Below are 17,061 nucleotides of genomic sequence, written 5' to 3'. Positions count from 1 at the left end.
AATATGCAAAAAAAAGTTTCAATTTATTTGCTGGCCGTAATTACAGCCAAACAACTCGTAAGCAAAAATGTTACTGCTTGAAATGCGACTCGGAGCCTGCACATCGGCCGCTGTGAAAATTTGTAACTGCTTATCCCATAGAGTTTCCTACAATTTTTGTAGGAAACTCTATGGCTTATCCATACCTGAAACGTTGGTTAAAGCTTGAAACACTACACATGGCTAGAGTGACCTAGTGAAAGCATTGTTCAAGAAAAATGACGAACAATTAGTTGATTGTTTATTGTGAATCACTTTATAAATGAAGGGTTCGGAAAACCGCCTTGAAGGGTTGCGGCATACACATACACGTAAAAAAAAAACATGGAACGCACGCATGCGTATACGAATGATTGACTGATTGAATAAATGTTTTACTGATGGGATAGCGAATGGGTAAACGCCCTTTGTTGTCCTTCTGTTTCTTCTTATAAGGTTGGTTATGCTAGCACAAGATTCGCTCTGACCAAGATAGTGCAAAACGACAAAGGATCCGGAAGAGAGATTCTGAATATCGCAGCCGAGAAGATACTATATCTTAATTTTACTCGTGCTTGCTCGAAAATTATCAAGCACATGCACGTATCTCAGACAAGCAAGTGGCTAGATTAACTTTATTTTGTGCTTTGTCAACTGATCCAAGCATAATCGACGTCCCTGCATATTTTGCGCGCAGTGCTACCACATCTTGGTGTTGCAGTACATTTGTAAAAGCGGCGTGCACAGCCTACCCCTTCAGTAAACCACAGCCAATTAGCCGTCAAAACTCTGATACGTGTTGCAGAAGCTGCAGGCGGCTATATTCTCCTCTCGACGATATATTTCATTGTTTACAAGTAACAGGAAGGCACATGTAACCGGCAAACGGAGGCCTTTATAGAGCACCTGAGATTATGTAAAGCGGGAGGATCGATGCTAGAAGCAGGGCGGCCCGTGGGCCTTGGCGAGCCCCAACCCATGGACCATGTCCGGGTTCTAGCTTCGGTGCCCCATTAGCCACTTTGGCGTCATAGAGGCGCTGCCATACGCAATAATGAAACATTACACACACACACACACACACACACACACACACACACACACACACACACACACACACACACACACACACACACACATGTACACGCAAATATATATATGTGTATCTATATTAGTCACCAACTTGCTGAGATGCTGAGTCCTGCGGCGCTGGTTCTGCGCTCACACACCCAGCGACTTCTGCAACCCCAATCAGAACAAGTTATTTTTGTATGATTGTGGTTGTTGAGCATTTATGATCTTTATTTCAGTGCCCGTTTTTTTCTAAGCTTTGGTGCATAGAAGCTGTCTTCAGTTTTCCTCGAGCAGAAATGCCAATGCGTTGTTAATTAAATTGCATGCACGATTACCCGTTTCTGAACAGAATCAAGCTGTTTCAAATTTCCTTGTTTCGGCGGTGTCGTTTTGCAAGATCTGATAAATATATGCCCAAGCTTGGACCATCATATATGTAGCGTCATGGCGATATCAGCATTCCTAATAGTTTGCGGCAGAAATTGCTACATATCGTCTCGAATACAGCCTTTCTGTGGACGCACATGCATGCTTATCTATGTATTTGATCAGCTGTGTTCGCTATACCTGTGTTGCATTACTGCAACATTAAAAGGAAATGTTTTTTTTCCCCTGAAATCAGCACTGACCGTGCGCTGTTGACCCTACGTATGTCTTTTCCGCAGAATATCGCTCCCAATGCTCTAGATATAACACACCCTTTTGGAGTATCTAATTCATGTGACGTTGTTGATGTCTTGCTGAAATATAACCCATGTTTTTGTAACGCAGTTACACTTATTCTCATATGAGTTACGACGTCATTTTATTAATGCTTACGCCTAATGAAGTTATGAAAATTCCCATTAAGCTTCTGTACAACTTTGAGCCCGCTGCTGTTTTGCAGCATTATTCTTATTTTGGTTCTGCTGTGGTCCTTATTATATTTCGCAGAATATCGCTCCCAATGCTCTAGATATAACTTTAGAGTATCTAATTCATGTGACGCGTTGTTGATTTCTTGCTTAAGTATAACCCATGTTTTTGTAACGCAGTTACAGTTACTCTCATATGAGTTGCGTGGTCATTTTATGAATGCTTACGCCTAATGAAATTATGAAAATTGTTATCATTAAGCTTCTGTACAACTTTGACCTCGCTGCTGTTTTACATCATTACTCTTATTTTCTTATTTTGGTTCTGCTATGGTCCTGGCGAAGTCGCATGCGAATCCATAGCCATAGACTGCACAGCTGTCATCTTGAAGGATACGACTGTGTCGGTTCTGTTGCTCGATATCAAGCAAATTGTGCATATCCTCCTTGGTCGGGATGCGCGTATTAGTAGAGTATGAGGTGGACATGACCACTGCGGTTCTGGAGCACACCGCAGTGCAAAACTTTCATCCTGCAAACATTGCGGATTTCGATCCCACCGTCCGCTACGACGTGTGGTGGAATGGGGACGAGACCACGTCGGGAGGATACTATAAGGCCAGAGTGCTGCACATGGCTGGTAAGTACCACTCATTCCTCATTAAGCATACCTTAAGCTTATACGACGCGCCTTTCGAACGATATAATCTTTACCAGCGTGTGCTTTGTCCCACTCATTGTGCAGTAGTTAAGCAAACGGCCGACGGAATCTCGTAACGAGGCTTAGGGGTTTCCATGCGGCTGCACACAGGTCCGCCCGAGACGTATCACTGGGTATGGCTTTGATTAGAGTCTTGGGCTGTCTGCAAAATGCCTGAAAGGGTTGGCATTAAGAAATGGAGAGTGAGTGCAGCACGTCCTGCCTCGGGCGCTCAATGCGGACACCGCTTCGCAGGAGCCATCAGCGCAAATGTGTGCTTTTGTCAGTTACCAGTATACTTTTTGTTTCGACACTAAATTTTGGGCTTAAATAGTGTTCATTGACTCCATATTTAGTGGGATGTGATGACACCTGTCCACTGCTTGAACAGATAACTGTCATGCAGTGGACGTGGGAGCCACACTTGCAAATGCTTTGCAATTATGAAAAAATGAAACGAGAGTAATGCCAGAGGAACTAGTATACTGGCCAGATTTCTCATTACAACCCGTTCATGTTTCTCGCCTAACATTGCTGTCTGTCAGCAGTGTCAGCTTTGTAATACTTTGTTAAATGCAATGCAGAAACTGAAGAAGATATGACAACGCATATGTCCAAAAGGCTCAGAAAGCCTGTAGTATCCTTGGAGAAAGGCAAGAAGAGGGCCAAAGGAAAGGTATGGCAACTTATAGTTAACAGGATTTTAGTTTTATATGTTACTACTGATTTGGGTCATGTGGCTATGTTTTATGAGCGAAAGAATGTTGGTATACTTGCTAGCATTTTCTAAACAAGTTAGGCTTGTTGAAGGCCTTACAAGAACATTGCGCCTTTGTTCTAGGGAAATGACCTCTGCAGAAGACATCATGTAGAGCATATATTACATCCTCCCACGCACTGTTTCTTGTGATTTTCAGCATAGATAACTAAACACCCAACACCTGTTTCCTTGTGCTTTGTTCATTTTCATAAAAATTCCTCAATATGCTGTCATTTAAACATTGTACAGTTGTTATGTCGTGCATATTACTCAGTACGACAGTAATGGAGGCATTACTCATTCTCTACCTTTATTCCATCCTCTTTTTCCTCCCCCTTGGGCGACTCCAACCACGCGCCTTCTCATGACGCTGCGGTAGGCAGCGACACCTTATATAACAACAGTGTTATCTTAATTTATGAATGCTCTTGTTCACTGACAGCACCATTTCCAAAAGCTTTCCTCTGTTGATGAAACTTGCCTCAAGTGACAAATAGGATTGTGTAAGAGTATGGTCTCTATAAATTAAGCTAGTCTGCTGTTTAACACCTCTTTGTTCTTTTTACAGTACACATATTTCTATTTATGCATGCAGCATTAATACGACTTAGTTTGCTAGCCTCAGCGCAAGGGAGTGTTGATCAGGCTCTTGGCATGGTTATCCGAAGGGATTCACCCAATGAGAGTCGTAGGTAAGGTCCACCTTCCAGAAGCGCTGGTACTTGGAGTGGACGGGAGCATCAACTGGTTAGCAGTTGAGATAAGCAAAAGACGGTGGAAAAAAGGCAGGAAAGAGATTGATATGAACGGATCCATTACAGGCATAGATAACGGTGCAAGGCAGATGGAGAAGTTTTGAGGAAGGAGAAAAAATATAGCACACCTGATTAACTCAAGCCAGCTAGGCTGTCACCGCCTCGTTTCAGGTGGGATGGCAATAAATCATCATCATCGTGCGAGTGTTGTGGCGCTTATTCGAATAAGACTGGGAACAAGATGACACACAAAAAGGCACATGCGGCAATTCGTGTAGCACTGTGTGTGTAGTGTGTGTGTACTGTGCGTGTTCTTGTGTCCACTGTCCAGTCTTATCCACGCTAAAACACTCCCGCCAAGATGCCATACCAACAAGCCCACATTGCTACTATAGTTGTTGATCCAGCTCACTGACTACACTTCAGTGATATACGGTTGATATGTTTTATTTTGTATTAACTCATGTCATCGGCCATTGAACAGCTGACGATGGTCTGCGCTTTGCAGGTTTCTATCATCCAAATAGAAATCATGATTAGACATTATGCTAAGATATACAAACAATAATCTGACGAATCATAACTGAAACTGACGTCATTCACATGAGGTCACAGCTACTAGATGCCTGCCATCTTCATGAGCACAGGGTCTACTCTGCTCAGGGTACAGCAGTAAACAAAAAGATATATTTTGCGTTTGTGTCCTGTGAGCCAAACTGCTAGGAATGTTGGTGCTGCATTATGCCAGACTGCTAGCTCAGGGCAATAGGTCTCTTGAACACACACTTCTGTCATACTTTATTCACACCGCATGGCTGTGTACGTAATTTGTGTAGTCCAAGAATTTATCTCAAGGAAACCATAATATCAACCGGTAGTGAAAATGTGTCTCTGCTGGTGAGATAAATTTCAATGATGGATGGAAAGATTAGGCGAACAAAAGGTGTGGAATGATGCTACAGGTTCAATACATTGCCACAAAGTTAACAAGCGAGGCCTTGGCAAAACATTCTTTTAATAATGGTTTATACTCTGAGAGCGCGCATACCGCTACGCACTTTGTTGTTCTTGTTCAAAGTGGCCAGCAGGTGCACCCGCCGTGGTTGCTCAGTGGCTTTGGTGTTGGGCTGCTGAGCACGAGGTTGCGGGATCAAATCCTGGCCAAGGCAGCCGTATTTCGATGGGGGCGAAATGCGAAAACACCCGTGTACTTAGATTTAGGTGCACGTTAAAGAACCCCAGGTGGTCAAAATTTCTGGAGTCCTCCACAACGGCATGCCTCATAATCAAAAAGTGGTTTTGGCATGTAAAACCCCATATTTCTTTTTGGCCGGCAGGTTCAGGATCCAGCCTATCTTGTGTGAATAAAGAAAAATATGCACATGCATCTACTCTTGTAGGAACTCTGAAACGGGTAGCAATGAGCATCATTAAATGAACATGGAAATAGGGGAGCTTTATGGCACCCAAAATAAACGAAATGTTATTGATATCGGTCCATTTGGCTGCACCACAAGAATGGATAACATTTTGGTTATTGGTGATGCTATAAGCTCCACTTTCCACTTGGTTGACATCAAGGGGCTCACTGCTGCTCCCTTCAGAGTTTGTGTGAGTGAATGCGTGTGCATTTTTCTTTTCTCGCATTCTTTCATCTCATTACATATTAAACGTGTAGTAGCATACTAAGCCTTTTGTGTGGCTAACCTCTCACCTATCATTAATGTTTCTCTCACCAGTGCACACATATCTTGACTACTGTTTGATATTTTCTTGCAGTACATTATTGGAATACACAAATTATTGAGTGGGCTGGCTGTGCTGTGGGAGTAAAGTACAATGGCAGTACGTGTTCAAGAGACCGTTCCTCTATGCTAGCGGTCCGGCATAACACAGCACCAACATTCTGAGCAGTTTACCCCATAGAACCCAAATGCAAAATATATCTTTCTGTTCAGTACTGCATATGGTGCATATACGTCTGTGTGCTTAATATTGTTTCCACATGGCAATAAACTTACAGAAAATGATAAAATGCTTAGGAAATTGAATAGTACGATTCTTGACTATGCTCACCCGTCGTGGTTGCTCAGTGGCTATGGTGTTGGGCTGCTGAGCACGAGGTCGAGGGATCGAATCCTGGCCACGGCGGCCGCATTTCGGTGGAGGCGAAATGCGAATAACACCCGTGTACTTAGATTTAGGTGCAATTTCTGGAGTCCTCCACTACGGCGTGCCTCATAATCAGAAAGTGGTTTTGACACGTAAAACCCAATAATTTAATTTTTTTCTTGACTATGCTGGATGGTGTTATAAGTCTGCAATTTTTAAAGATGCCTTGAGTGTGAATAGATAAACCACAGTTATATTGTTTCCTATGGGAAACTGTGGTTCAATCCGTGATCAGTTCAGATGCTACCTGAGTTATGGAATTAGACTTATAAACTGAGGTACCACTGTATTCGCTGCATTGCGTTTTCAGGGAAGCTTGGCATGCGGTAAATTTCTTCTAATAAGATTTAAGCATGCTTGAGTTTCAGTAGATCGTTTTATTTGGGATGTATGAAAGTGAATTTCTGTGCTGTCATGCATTCTGTAGATTCAAATAAGGCTTCACAGGCGAAGAAAATTAGTCCTTGCCCAGGGTTAAACAAACAACCACTGCTTTTCCGGGGTGATTGCTCAACCGAGCTAACCAGGTGGCTAGCATGCGGAAGCTCAAGAGCAAATTCAATGACAGCTTGAAGGAAGCCATGCTTTGCTCATGTGTGAATGATCTTAAAACACCCCTCAGTGCAGAAACCGCCGACAGGAACACAGACAGAAGGCTTCATTGTTCTTAAATTATAATTTAAAACGATAATTTGCAGCTGAAGAAAATTGAACAATTGCGATGCTCCCTAAGGTGAAATTTGAGCACAACTCTGTACGTGTTTTCATTTTGGAATATATTGGCTGACACAGACAATTTGTCTCGTGTGACATGTTGCAAATGGGGCAAAGTGTGGCACGACTTCGCCAATCTTCAGATCATGAGAGCCAGCGCGTGGGCGCGATTCACAGCCGCCACCGCCATACCTCCCAGATGACGCATGCTACTGTGGCACCATTTTGTAGCTATCGTCGCCAAACTGCGCTTCTCATGCTTTCACCATACCCCCCTCCGCTTTCTGCCTCATGGTTCTGCTGCACCCTCCTCTCTGCTTTGCTCCTCGCTTCTTTCATGCCCTGCGGCGTTCTGCATTCCCTCTTTCATTCTTTGCTGTGCTTGTTCGCCTGGTTACAAGTGACAGTGCTGACGCTTGCTGCAGGAACAGGCACCTAAGAGCTGTGCCCTAAAGATTTGTCGTGGTTTGGGATTCGAACCTGTGAGCGGGACAAATTTTTGTTCAACTGCAAAATTTTGCCTAAAATGATCATATAAGCATGTTTTGCGCATGTACTGTGTGTTTTACATTTGCGAGATTGCACTGAAGGGATTTTAAGATGAGTTCTGTTGTGTTCTTGCCATGTGCTTAAAGCTGATTTTGTTTACAACAGCAGGTCACACAGGCAACAAAAAGTATGAGAGTGGAAGTTCAGCAAACTGTAGAAAGGGAACTTCTCGCAGAAATCCAAGATGCATGCCCGCAACAGCATGTGCAGTGCACATGCTGTGAGCAAGGATGCGTTGTTCTAGAAGAACTCGCGAAATGCAAAAAAGAAACTGCGGAGCAAAGCCAGCAGCTTGAGGAACGAAGGAAGCAGTTTGAAGACGTCGCTGAGGAGCTAAGAACTCTAAAGGAAAAGATGCTCATCTTGGAGAGCAGAAATGCACATCTGCAAGATGCTTTGGCTTCCAAAGTCTTAGCAAGTGGTGAGTAAGCGTTCGTTTGCTGAAGGTGGAATTAAATATACTCGAGTGCAAGTAGAATTGGCAGAGAATTGATGCATTCAGCAGCAATACTCAATTAGTGATCTGTTGGCGCGATCGCACACTTCTGCATGGAAATCGTGCTCTGCAGGTATACCTTAATGCAACATAACGAAGCACTCTCGCTAAAGCACTGCAACTAAACTAAACTAAACTCTGTCACACAATTTGTTGCCAAGTATCGGTCCTCAACCAGTCTCTGCCATGGATACTCCCTGGCAGCAGCTGCCATTAGCTTAGATAGGGTAGCTTGTCTAAAATGTACATGGAAAGCTGTAACTGAACTGAAGCAATGCTCTGGAAGACAGCCCATGCATTTATACGCTTGGCAAGGCAAGTGCTAACTTGACTCGGGTTGCCACGTTGCAGCATGACAATGTGTGACATGGCCCTCACATGGACATGTGTTTGCTGTAACCCATCTTCTGGGTCCAAGAATGTTCATTAAATGTGTAACGTGGTGCCATTGCAGTAATGCATATTTTGACGATTGTGCTGGCTTCGTTTCCACCTAGCAGAAGTTCGGCCCAAGTGAGCCCGTAAGTTGGCTCGTACTGCTCGCATCAGTGGCCCTTTCGTTTTAGTATCCTAAACATCTTAAATATGTCTGGTTGTTAGTTCATCTAGGCCTGGAATTTTCACTCGTCTACTGATGGGAATTAGTCATATCTTTAAAAGGCCTTGGCAACATTCACATTTACCTGTTTCTCATGCCATTAGTTCGTAATTTTTCAGTCTTGAAATAACTGCTAGGGCATCATAGTATATAAAGTAAAATTTGTGGGCTTGTTTCAGCAGATGATTGAAGTTTATTCTGATTGATTAATGGAAGGAGACGGACCTGTATTGTGCAGTATTAGCCAAAAGCAACAGTGGAGTTTGTATCACATGAAGTATGATTGAGTGCCTATGCAAAAAAACATCAGAGAAGAATAACAAAAACATTTGTGAAGCTGAGGTGGACTTTTTGAACCCCTTTGTTTTTTCTAATATTGCAATACTCGAAATATTTCAGACTCGTGAAAGCTAATGTAGATAGTGGAGAAACCTCAGTCAACGAGCAATTTTATTTGCTTTCTAGTGTGTCTGCAGGTGTACGTTTTATTCCTAAATAAAATTTTGTTCTTGCATACTCATTAGAGTGCTTGTGAAGCTGTATTAGCAAATTGGTAGCTACATGTGCGTGTCTACCATAGGTCACAGCCAACTGTACCAAATTACATTCTATTCTGTGGAAGCAATCCAGTCATCTGTAGCATGATGTATTGCAAAAATTTCAGAGAGCAGGATTATCTACGCCACGTCGTTGGGAGTTTCGGTGGTGGCAGGTCCTCCAGGACCAACAGGAGCACAAGGAGCCAATGGTAAGTTGTAAAGTGTGTAATTGTGTCATTTTTGTTAGCTTAATATTTATATCATTGTACAAAAGTCTTGACTTGGCTTTTGTTTATAAAGTTTTGGAAAAATTATAATTGAAATTATGAGCGTGTTCTGTTTCAATATGCAAGAACATTTAAAAAATACAAATTTACAGCCCGTCAGCTGGCAAAAAATGTTTTTTATTACGGCTGCTCACTCTTAGGAAACACTCCATAATGTGACTTTCTAGGGTCTGTAAAATGCACCGTGACTGCTGAGAAGTGGAATACATTAAGAGGCTATTTTTAATGACCACAGCCATTTGAAGGATGACGACATATCTTTACGGGTGTCTGTCAATTGGGCTTTCTCCAAAAATCACAACCACATAAGAGCTCTCCGTTTATTCATAATGGCAATTTTTAAATAATGCTAGAAGTCTTCATAAAAACACCCTCTATGCCTTCCCTGTTTTGTGTGCTATTCATGCAAATAGCACATAGAAGGCATGTGGTGTACTGGGGGCGAGGGGAAAAAGAAAGCATAACAGAAAATGATTATCCTGAGTCATGCTTTATCACCATGATATGCGCTCCTGTCTTTGATGGCAACTGGCAGAGGGCATGAACTGCTTGTTTGGCCACAAGTTTGACTTCACATGTTTATTTGATGCAACTAGTACAAAGGGCCACTGTTGTTAGCCATGGGCACTTTTATATATTTTTACAATCTGGTGGATGACTTGTTCTCTCATATCTGTCACCTAAATTTGGATATTTTTGTTTTATCTCTTGGAACCACAGATCCCGTACCTCTGGTTCAGCCGCGCCAGGCAACTTTTTCTGCAAAGCCCAGTAAGGATACATTTTCTTTGTGGTCGTGTTGTTGAACCTTTGAGAATATCACATATGTGAGTGGTCATTAAGTTTTACCTTCAGGAACCACTGCTGCCCCGGCTACCATTGTACAGCCACTATCAGCTGGCTACTTGTCGGAGCCCAGTAAGAATAATTTTTCTCTGTGGCAGTTCAGTGAATCTTTCAGAAGATAATGTGTGTGGTAATTGCACTTTTGTCATCAGGAACCGCTGTTGCCCAAGCTCCAAGCCATCCAAATGCAGCTGACTGCATGTCAGAGCCTAGTAAGGATCATTTTTCTCTGTGGCAGTTCATTACATCTTTCAGGGCATATTTTCTGCAGTCTTGGCAGTTCTGTCACCAAACAAATTTCCTGCTGCAGGTACAAGCTGCACACAAGTGCAGAGCACTGCAAGGGCTTTGACTCCAGAGCCAGGTAATGAGACATTCTTTTGTGGTTGCATCTTCAAGTTGCACTTTCATGTCTGCATTCATTTTATTGTGCAATTTTTAAAGAAATTATAACTGCAGCTTTGCACAATAGCATGGTAAGACTGTATTTCTTTATACAGCACTGTTCAGTTCCAAGTACAAATTTTTTTAGTTGTGCAGTACTTCACACATGTTAAATTCAATGGTAGATCCAAATCAAGTTTTTCTGCTCTGCATGGAGCAATCCTATTCCAATGGCAGAATGAGAGCGTGAGTTGTGTGTTCCAGTGGCAGATTGGGATCAGCCACCGATTCCGGATCAGTCTGTGGAGCAGAAATATTTTCTCCACCAGAATTGGCAGATTTGACCGGAAGTCCATGTGACATATTTCCTTCACCCACCTCTGCTTCCTGTCATGGTCGCTTGTTTTCGGTCGCGGGTGGCTATGGACGTTAAAAATATGGATGCTACGTCGCGCCGTGCGTTTTTGTTCCTGATAGTGACAGCTCAGACTCGGACACTATAAATTCCTAAGTGCAGTGATGATTCTTTTGATGCGGAAGAAAAACAAACGCACGGAATGCCCGGTGGTCATGGTGATGAGGCCTACCCAATCCACCTCTAGGTTAGCGCCCTCTCACTTGATTTCCTTGTACTAAGTACCCCATGGGAAGGCACACATTCCATTTGCAAATTTGACTAGAGCTATCTCAGTCCGAACGACTTGCTCCGTTCGTGATCTGGCCAAGCGCTCGCGATCTGCCATTGGAATTCAACATCATTGATATTCACTCTTGCTCAGCAGTGCTTACTCACTGCAACTACCTTACAAATTCATTTGTGCCTACAGGCGCTCGTCATGCATTTGCACTTTTTCACATTTGCTTTTATGATGTCACTAATGCCTACTCGTGCTAACATTATGCCCAGTCATGTCCAAAATTTCACGGAATAGAAGTGGTTTATATATTTTTCTTTTTTTCTTTTCTTGACTAAATTAGTTATGGTGGGCACACAAAACTGAACTCTGCTTTTGACAGAACCTAGCAGTTTACCTGAAAAACACTACCACCGACCACCTGGTAAAAGTTAATTTTCATGCGGAGTGTTTTTTTTCCAAATTGAGAGGTATCTGTGAAGCAGCAGAAACAGAACATGACAAGCAACTGTTATATTATTATTATTATTATTATTATGTACTGTATATAGTGTAAAGAAAATGGGTTGCATGGTTTGGCATTTTAAGAGAAAGATGGCATGTAAAGTTCGAGAAATGCTAGGTTTTACGATATTGTAAAAGTGATTTCAACATTAATTTTTCAGCGCCAGAAGATGGCTTCATCAGCGAGATGCCAGGCATGGTGCCAAATGACTTCGGTAGGAAAATATTTTGTTTCACACTAATTGTAGTTAAGGGTGTGCGAATATTCACACCTTTCAAATAATGAATAGTGTCCCTTCGATTCGGTCTTCGAACCAAATAGTCACTATTTAAGATGCGAATTTCTTTCTAATACTTTTTGAATAAATTAAAACGCCAACTATGCCCAACTGAACATAGAATTGGAGCCAAGGTATTGTAAATTTTCGCCCCCATATTTCATAGTGGAGCAGGCTACGTTGCTCAGGTTGCCAAACTTTACAGGCTATACAGTGATCATTTGCTCACTCTGAAGAGCCCTGTGCGTGCGAAGACAGTACTTTCTTGCTTCTAATGGTCCACTTGTGCATTTAATAAACACTTCATAATGTACCATGTAATGACGGAAACCTTGTTCTACATCAATTGTGATAACTGTTCATTATTCGCAAACTATTTAAAAACTGTTTGGTTCGATTCAGTTCGCTATGGCAGTATTTGGGTTGTATTTGACTCGGGTGTCAAAAATCAGTATTTGCACGTCCCTAATTTTGGTGTGTGTCCATGTAATGTTTCTCACTACACTGCATGTGATGATGTACACAGAACTGACAGTACAATGCCGCTGTGCTTTCCTGTCACGCTTACAGTCAGGCTATTAATGTTGAGGGTACTTAGCTAGTTGAAACTGTTGAATCTGTGAGTACGATGTGAGCCTAGCAAGAATATTACAGGGTGCTGAGGGTTCAAAGTGGTGAAGAGTCCCTCTGACAGAAGCCGCCCTTTGAGATCTTTGAGCCGTCAACTTCTGCTTTAAGTACATTTGCTTTTGGACATACTAACATTGCAGCTTTGATTGCTCAAAGCATGCTTAATTCCATGGAAATAATTCAGTCATCCATACAAACACTGCCTTGCACATAATGGTTTACGAGCCGCATAATCTTTTCTGCTTAGCGGGATCAGGAGCTATGTTTGAATTATTGAATGCTCTTTTGAGAACAATACTTCCGTCACATGCTGAAGCCAGAAAGCTTTCCTTGAGTGTGCAATACATCGAAGTACGTGTGGCCAGTAGCAATACATATACAATGCGAATGACCTTCTCTGCTCCTAAAATTAATGGATTGCCTTACTGAGGGCCCACATGCCATGTTCATAGTTGATAACCACAACAGCTCAGACACTGTGTCGACACTTCTGTGATATTATAGATAATTACATAAATAGGGTTGTGCAAAGCAGAGCCACAGTATTCCTTGATTTCTTTTGCATGTTATTCTGCTTTGCTGCCGGTATGGCAGTTTAAACATTGTACAGTTGCTGACCGATGTTCTGGGCCTCGCGGGGACCGAAAAATAGTCCGAAAAATTCGTTCACTCCCCCCAAAATAAAATTTATTACATTTTAGATTTTTGATTAAATTCTTAAATAAGCTTAGGGCAGCTTAAGAAATCTCTAATAATGCCCTGCCTCATACAACGCTTGGAGGCAATCAGATGTGCTTGGATTTGTGCAAGAGTGACATCATCTCCATACACGAGCTGATTAGAGCGTCACTGTATTGGTGATTTCCGTTGCCAGGGTTGCCATGGAGATTGAAGAAATGAGCCATGTTTCTTCGCACCACTTGGCTCTCGCGAAGGCACATGAGGTGGTGCACACAAATGCGAGGCCACACAAATACATACAAAGATGCGACATTGTCTCTGTGACACACCTGCTCTGTAGAGACTGCTTGCAGAAAGCAACCGAAACTTATACTGGTGTCACGTGGCCACTTTCAATTGAGACTGACCGCGATTTGGATTGAAATTCTCGACAGCGATTGGTTTTCTTCCACAGATTGAGCAAAAAAGCCTATCGCGACTGGGAAATTAGATTTGGATTGGGCTTGATTGCAATCAAAAGAGTGCCGCATACAACAGCTGTATTAAATGCGATGACGTCTCCGATACACACCTGCTCTGTAGACACCCCACAGAAAGCCTATATGTGCACACCACATGCACAAATCAACTGAAACTTTAGAACTATCTATCCTGCATTGAGTGATTATAATGATAGTGCTGACTGAAAAAAGAAAGAATAACACTGTCCCTGGGAGCGTTTTGTCGGCCAAGAAATAGTGGGAACCTGTGAGACCAGAGAATTTGACGCGCTTTCTGTCGACAGCATGGGTCCCCCTATTTTGGAGGCTATAGAGCCTACAATACCAGTGTGTGGCATGTCCCACACAGCATTCTTAGCAACTGATATTTTTGGTTTCTATTCCTTGGTAATGTGTAATGGTTACATTGTACTCTTTCCTTAGCATGGAACTCCTCTATATTGCTTTTGAAGTATCAAACCTGGCAGTTCAAGGGAAAAGTTGTACATTTTTCTTTGCAGCTGACAGTGACCTGTTCGCTGAAGAAGAGGTCATGGATGTGGTAATTGGATCTTCAAGAGATGATGGAAAGGTAATTTTTAAGTCACAGAATTGTTCTTTAAGGCTCCGTGTTACACTTAGGTGCTAAAAGTGCTCATACATTTCAGAATGTTGAAGAAGTTTACTGAGTTATGCACCTTTTGTTTTTTCTTTCCGAATGTAAGTAACTGTGTATGATCCATTAACTATATTTATGGCTGAGTACCGTATTTATGCATCTAGACCAGTCCTGCTCCTAAATTAACACCTGAAGGTCTAAAGTCAAAGCAAAAAAACCGCTTTTCTTGAATGTAAGCTGGACAAAAGAAAGGATGACAGACACAAAATGCAAACAGCATTTCTTAACTGCGAACCTGCCCCAGATCATGTGATGTCATCATTGCTGCTAGCTTTGTCGCTTACCGTATCACTGTCAGCACATAGAGCACACCATATTTGGTGTCATCTAGGGCACTTTAGGTGCTGCGCTCCTTGAAGACATGCAATCAAGCTTCGTGGCATGTCGTCTCATGCTGCATTGACCCAGCTCGCCACTTGCTCTAGTGATCTGCATTTGATACAACCTTTGCTGTTAGCTTACACGCTTCATCAGTCAGCCACATCGCAAAGTATTTCCGCAGGCAGTCCTCGAAACACTTGTTGATGCAGACGTCAAGTGACTCAGGCTGGCCCATCATGCCATTTGGAATGATAGCGATGTACGTTCAAGTATGGATCAAGGACAAGGAGACAGTTCTTCAACGGTGTTGCCACTTGATTCTTATCCACTAGCCAAACATGTCACTTTTCAACTGGGTATCAGCATCTCTGGGGAAGGCTTCCTTAGCAGGCAGTGTCTTCCTCTTATAAATTATGTAGATAGGCACCTGTGGAAAAGAGTGGTCGTACAGATATTACATGGAATATATTTGAAATTCGGCTACCCAATGTCTAGGTAGATTTCAGTGATTTCATCAAGCTGTAGCAGTGAATATTCTCGCAGATAATTGTCAGTTTTCCAAGTTTAGAGCTTGCTACTGATGCCTAGGAGATTTTTATGTAGGAGGGTCTGAAAGATGTATAAAAATATTACTGAATAATTTAGTTCCGCTCATGCAGGTATCGGCCCAAATGACACAAATAAATGTGCCAAAATGCCAGCAAACTGCAGAATTGAGAAAATACAGTGTATATCGTCCAGTATAAAACCTGTTAGCTACTAGCTCTGTATGTATGATATATTGCAGATGTATGCTGGATCCGGGAAGTGGATTGATAAGGCAGCCTGGGGGACACTGTTCCGGGCGTCGGGCGACTCCATGTTTTGTCGCATGGCTTCCACTATTTATTGGACGCCCGATGAACTCCGGAACAGAAGTGTCACCGGAACCTTATCCAACAAGTCGCGGTCCATGGGAAGGACGGAGGCCAGACAAGCTGTTACACCAGAGAAGCTGTCATCCTTGAAAAGTATGCACAATTGAACATACTGTTCAAATGAAAAGAATGTAGCAGCAGTATTTTTTGATACAGCCACTGACGGTGGTCCTGTGCTTTGCAAAACAGTGCGCTTAATCTGCATTGATGTGCCATCCTGTAATAAACAAACTGAAATCCTTAATAATTCCTCATAGCAGTGAGCTTGCTATTGAAAATGATATTTATACAGAAAACATACTATCTAGTAACTCATTTCAATTAATATTTCACATAACGGAGACATTAAAAAACGTCTACTATTATTCCACATTCAGTTGTGGTAGTTGTCTGTTTAATTCTGAATAAATTAGAATTTTATGGTGTCTGGATGTAGTGCTGAGGTCAAACATAGCGGCACTATCCAGTGTGCTTGATATCGACAGCTTTATAATATCAGGGAAATTACATCAGCAAAAAACAATGCATATGTATAGGAGTGCTACTTTTGTGTAATTTCGCTACTTTCTGGAAGACGATAAACCAACAAGCCTACGTGATCGCAATTGAGAGCTGCAATGCTGATCAGAATGCTTTAGCCTATCATTAACCTTTAGCCTTACTGACTCTGACGGGTGCCAGCTGTGTGCATTAGCTAATTCTTCTGCTCATCTATAGATGGCAAACGCGAAAGGCCACAGTAACAGCGAAGCTGTTGTGCTGAAGCACCACGTTGTGATAACCTGCTACTCAAATATTTCATGTTGAAGCTCTAAAAAGAATTTGAGGCATGCAAATGAATAGGCAAGAAGTAGCCTGTAATTTTGTTGCCATAATAAACACGTAGCTATGATAAAATATTTCGTTTAACCTTCGGTATATTGTTGGGAACATGCAGTCTCATGCTGGAAATATTTGTTTAGCTGCTTTCATTACTTTATAGCTGTGATTGCTTTTCTTGTGCAGGCCTCCTCCGGATCTTCATGGGCAGCGATGTGACGCCAGAAGACGAGGAAAAAAGAATGAAGAGCGTACGCCGGCACCTGGCGCAAAAACTTGCTGATGCACAAAGGAAGTAGTGCCGCTGATACAGCTACAAAGCCTGTCCCAAAAGTTTGTGCAGTTCATGCCACCACACCCTCTGCTGCATTT

The 17,061-nt window shown here is 42.3% G+C and overlaps 1 protein-coding gene across 2 annotated transcripts; it reads left to right on the top strand.

Annotated features, from left to right (window-relative positions):
• The first annotated feature begins 2,338 nt into the window (after positions 1–2,338).
• LOC135896627 (BEN domain-containing protein 5-like) lies at positions 2,339–17,059 on the top strand. 2 transcript variants are annotated; one of them, XM_070521164.1, is made up of 12 exons: positions 2,339–2,586; positions 3,231–3,322; positions 7,705–8,017; positions 9,355–9,438; positions 10,237–10,287; positions 10,372–10,434; positions 10,515–10,574; positions 10,673–10,726; positions 12,047–12,100; positions 14,475–14,545; positions 15,741–15,963; positions 16,876–17,059. In XM_070521164.1, exons 1-12 carry the CDS (start codon positions 2,403–2,405, stop codon positions 16,986–16,988), a joined length of 1,362 nt encoding a protein of 453 aa, XP_070377265.1. In that variant the 5' UTR covers positions 2,339–2,402; the 3' UTR covers positions 16,989–17,059. The 2 variants fall into 2 exon arrangements, with proteins under 2 accessions (XP_070377265.1, XP_065281174.1); XM_065425102.1 differs by having other exon boundaries at positions 7,702–8,017.
• Positions 17,060–17,061: the final 2 nt, after the last annotated feature.

Source organism: Dermacentor albipictus, chromosome 7 (assembly GCF_038994185.2).
Source record: "Dermacentor albipictus isolate Rhodes 1998 colony chromosome 7, USDA_Dalb.pri_finalv2, whole genome shotgun sequence".
Classification (NCBI taxonomy): Eukaryota; Metazoa; Arthropoda; class Arachnida; order Ixodida; family Ixodidae; genus Dermacentor; species Dermacentor albipictus.
The sequence above is the reverse complement of the archived record's forward strand: the minus strand, read 5'-3'. Positions and strand labels throughout refer to the sequence as shown.

Coding starts and splice junctions, on each gene's coding strand:
- LOC135896627 (XM_065425102.1), top strand. CDS start 2,403: ATGCGCGTATTAGTAGAGTATGAGGTGGACATGACCACTGCGGTTCTG. Junction 10,288..10,371: donor AACTTTTTCTGCAAAGCCCA/GTAAGGATACAT, acceptor TTTTACCTTCAG/GAACCACTGCTGCCCCGGCT. Junction 15,964..16,875: donor GAAGCTGTCATCCTTGAAAA/GTATGCACAATT, acceptor TTTCTTGTGCAG/GCCTCCTCCGGATCTTCATG.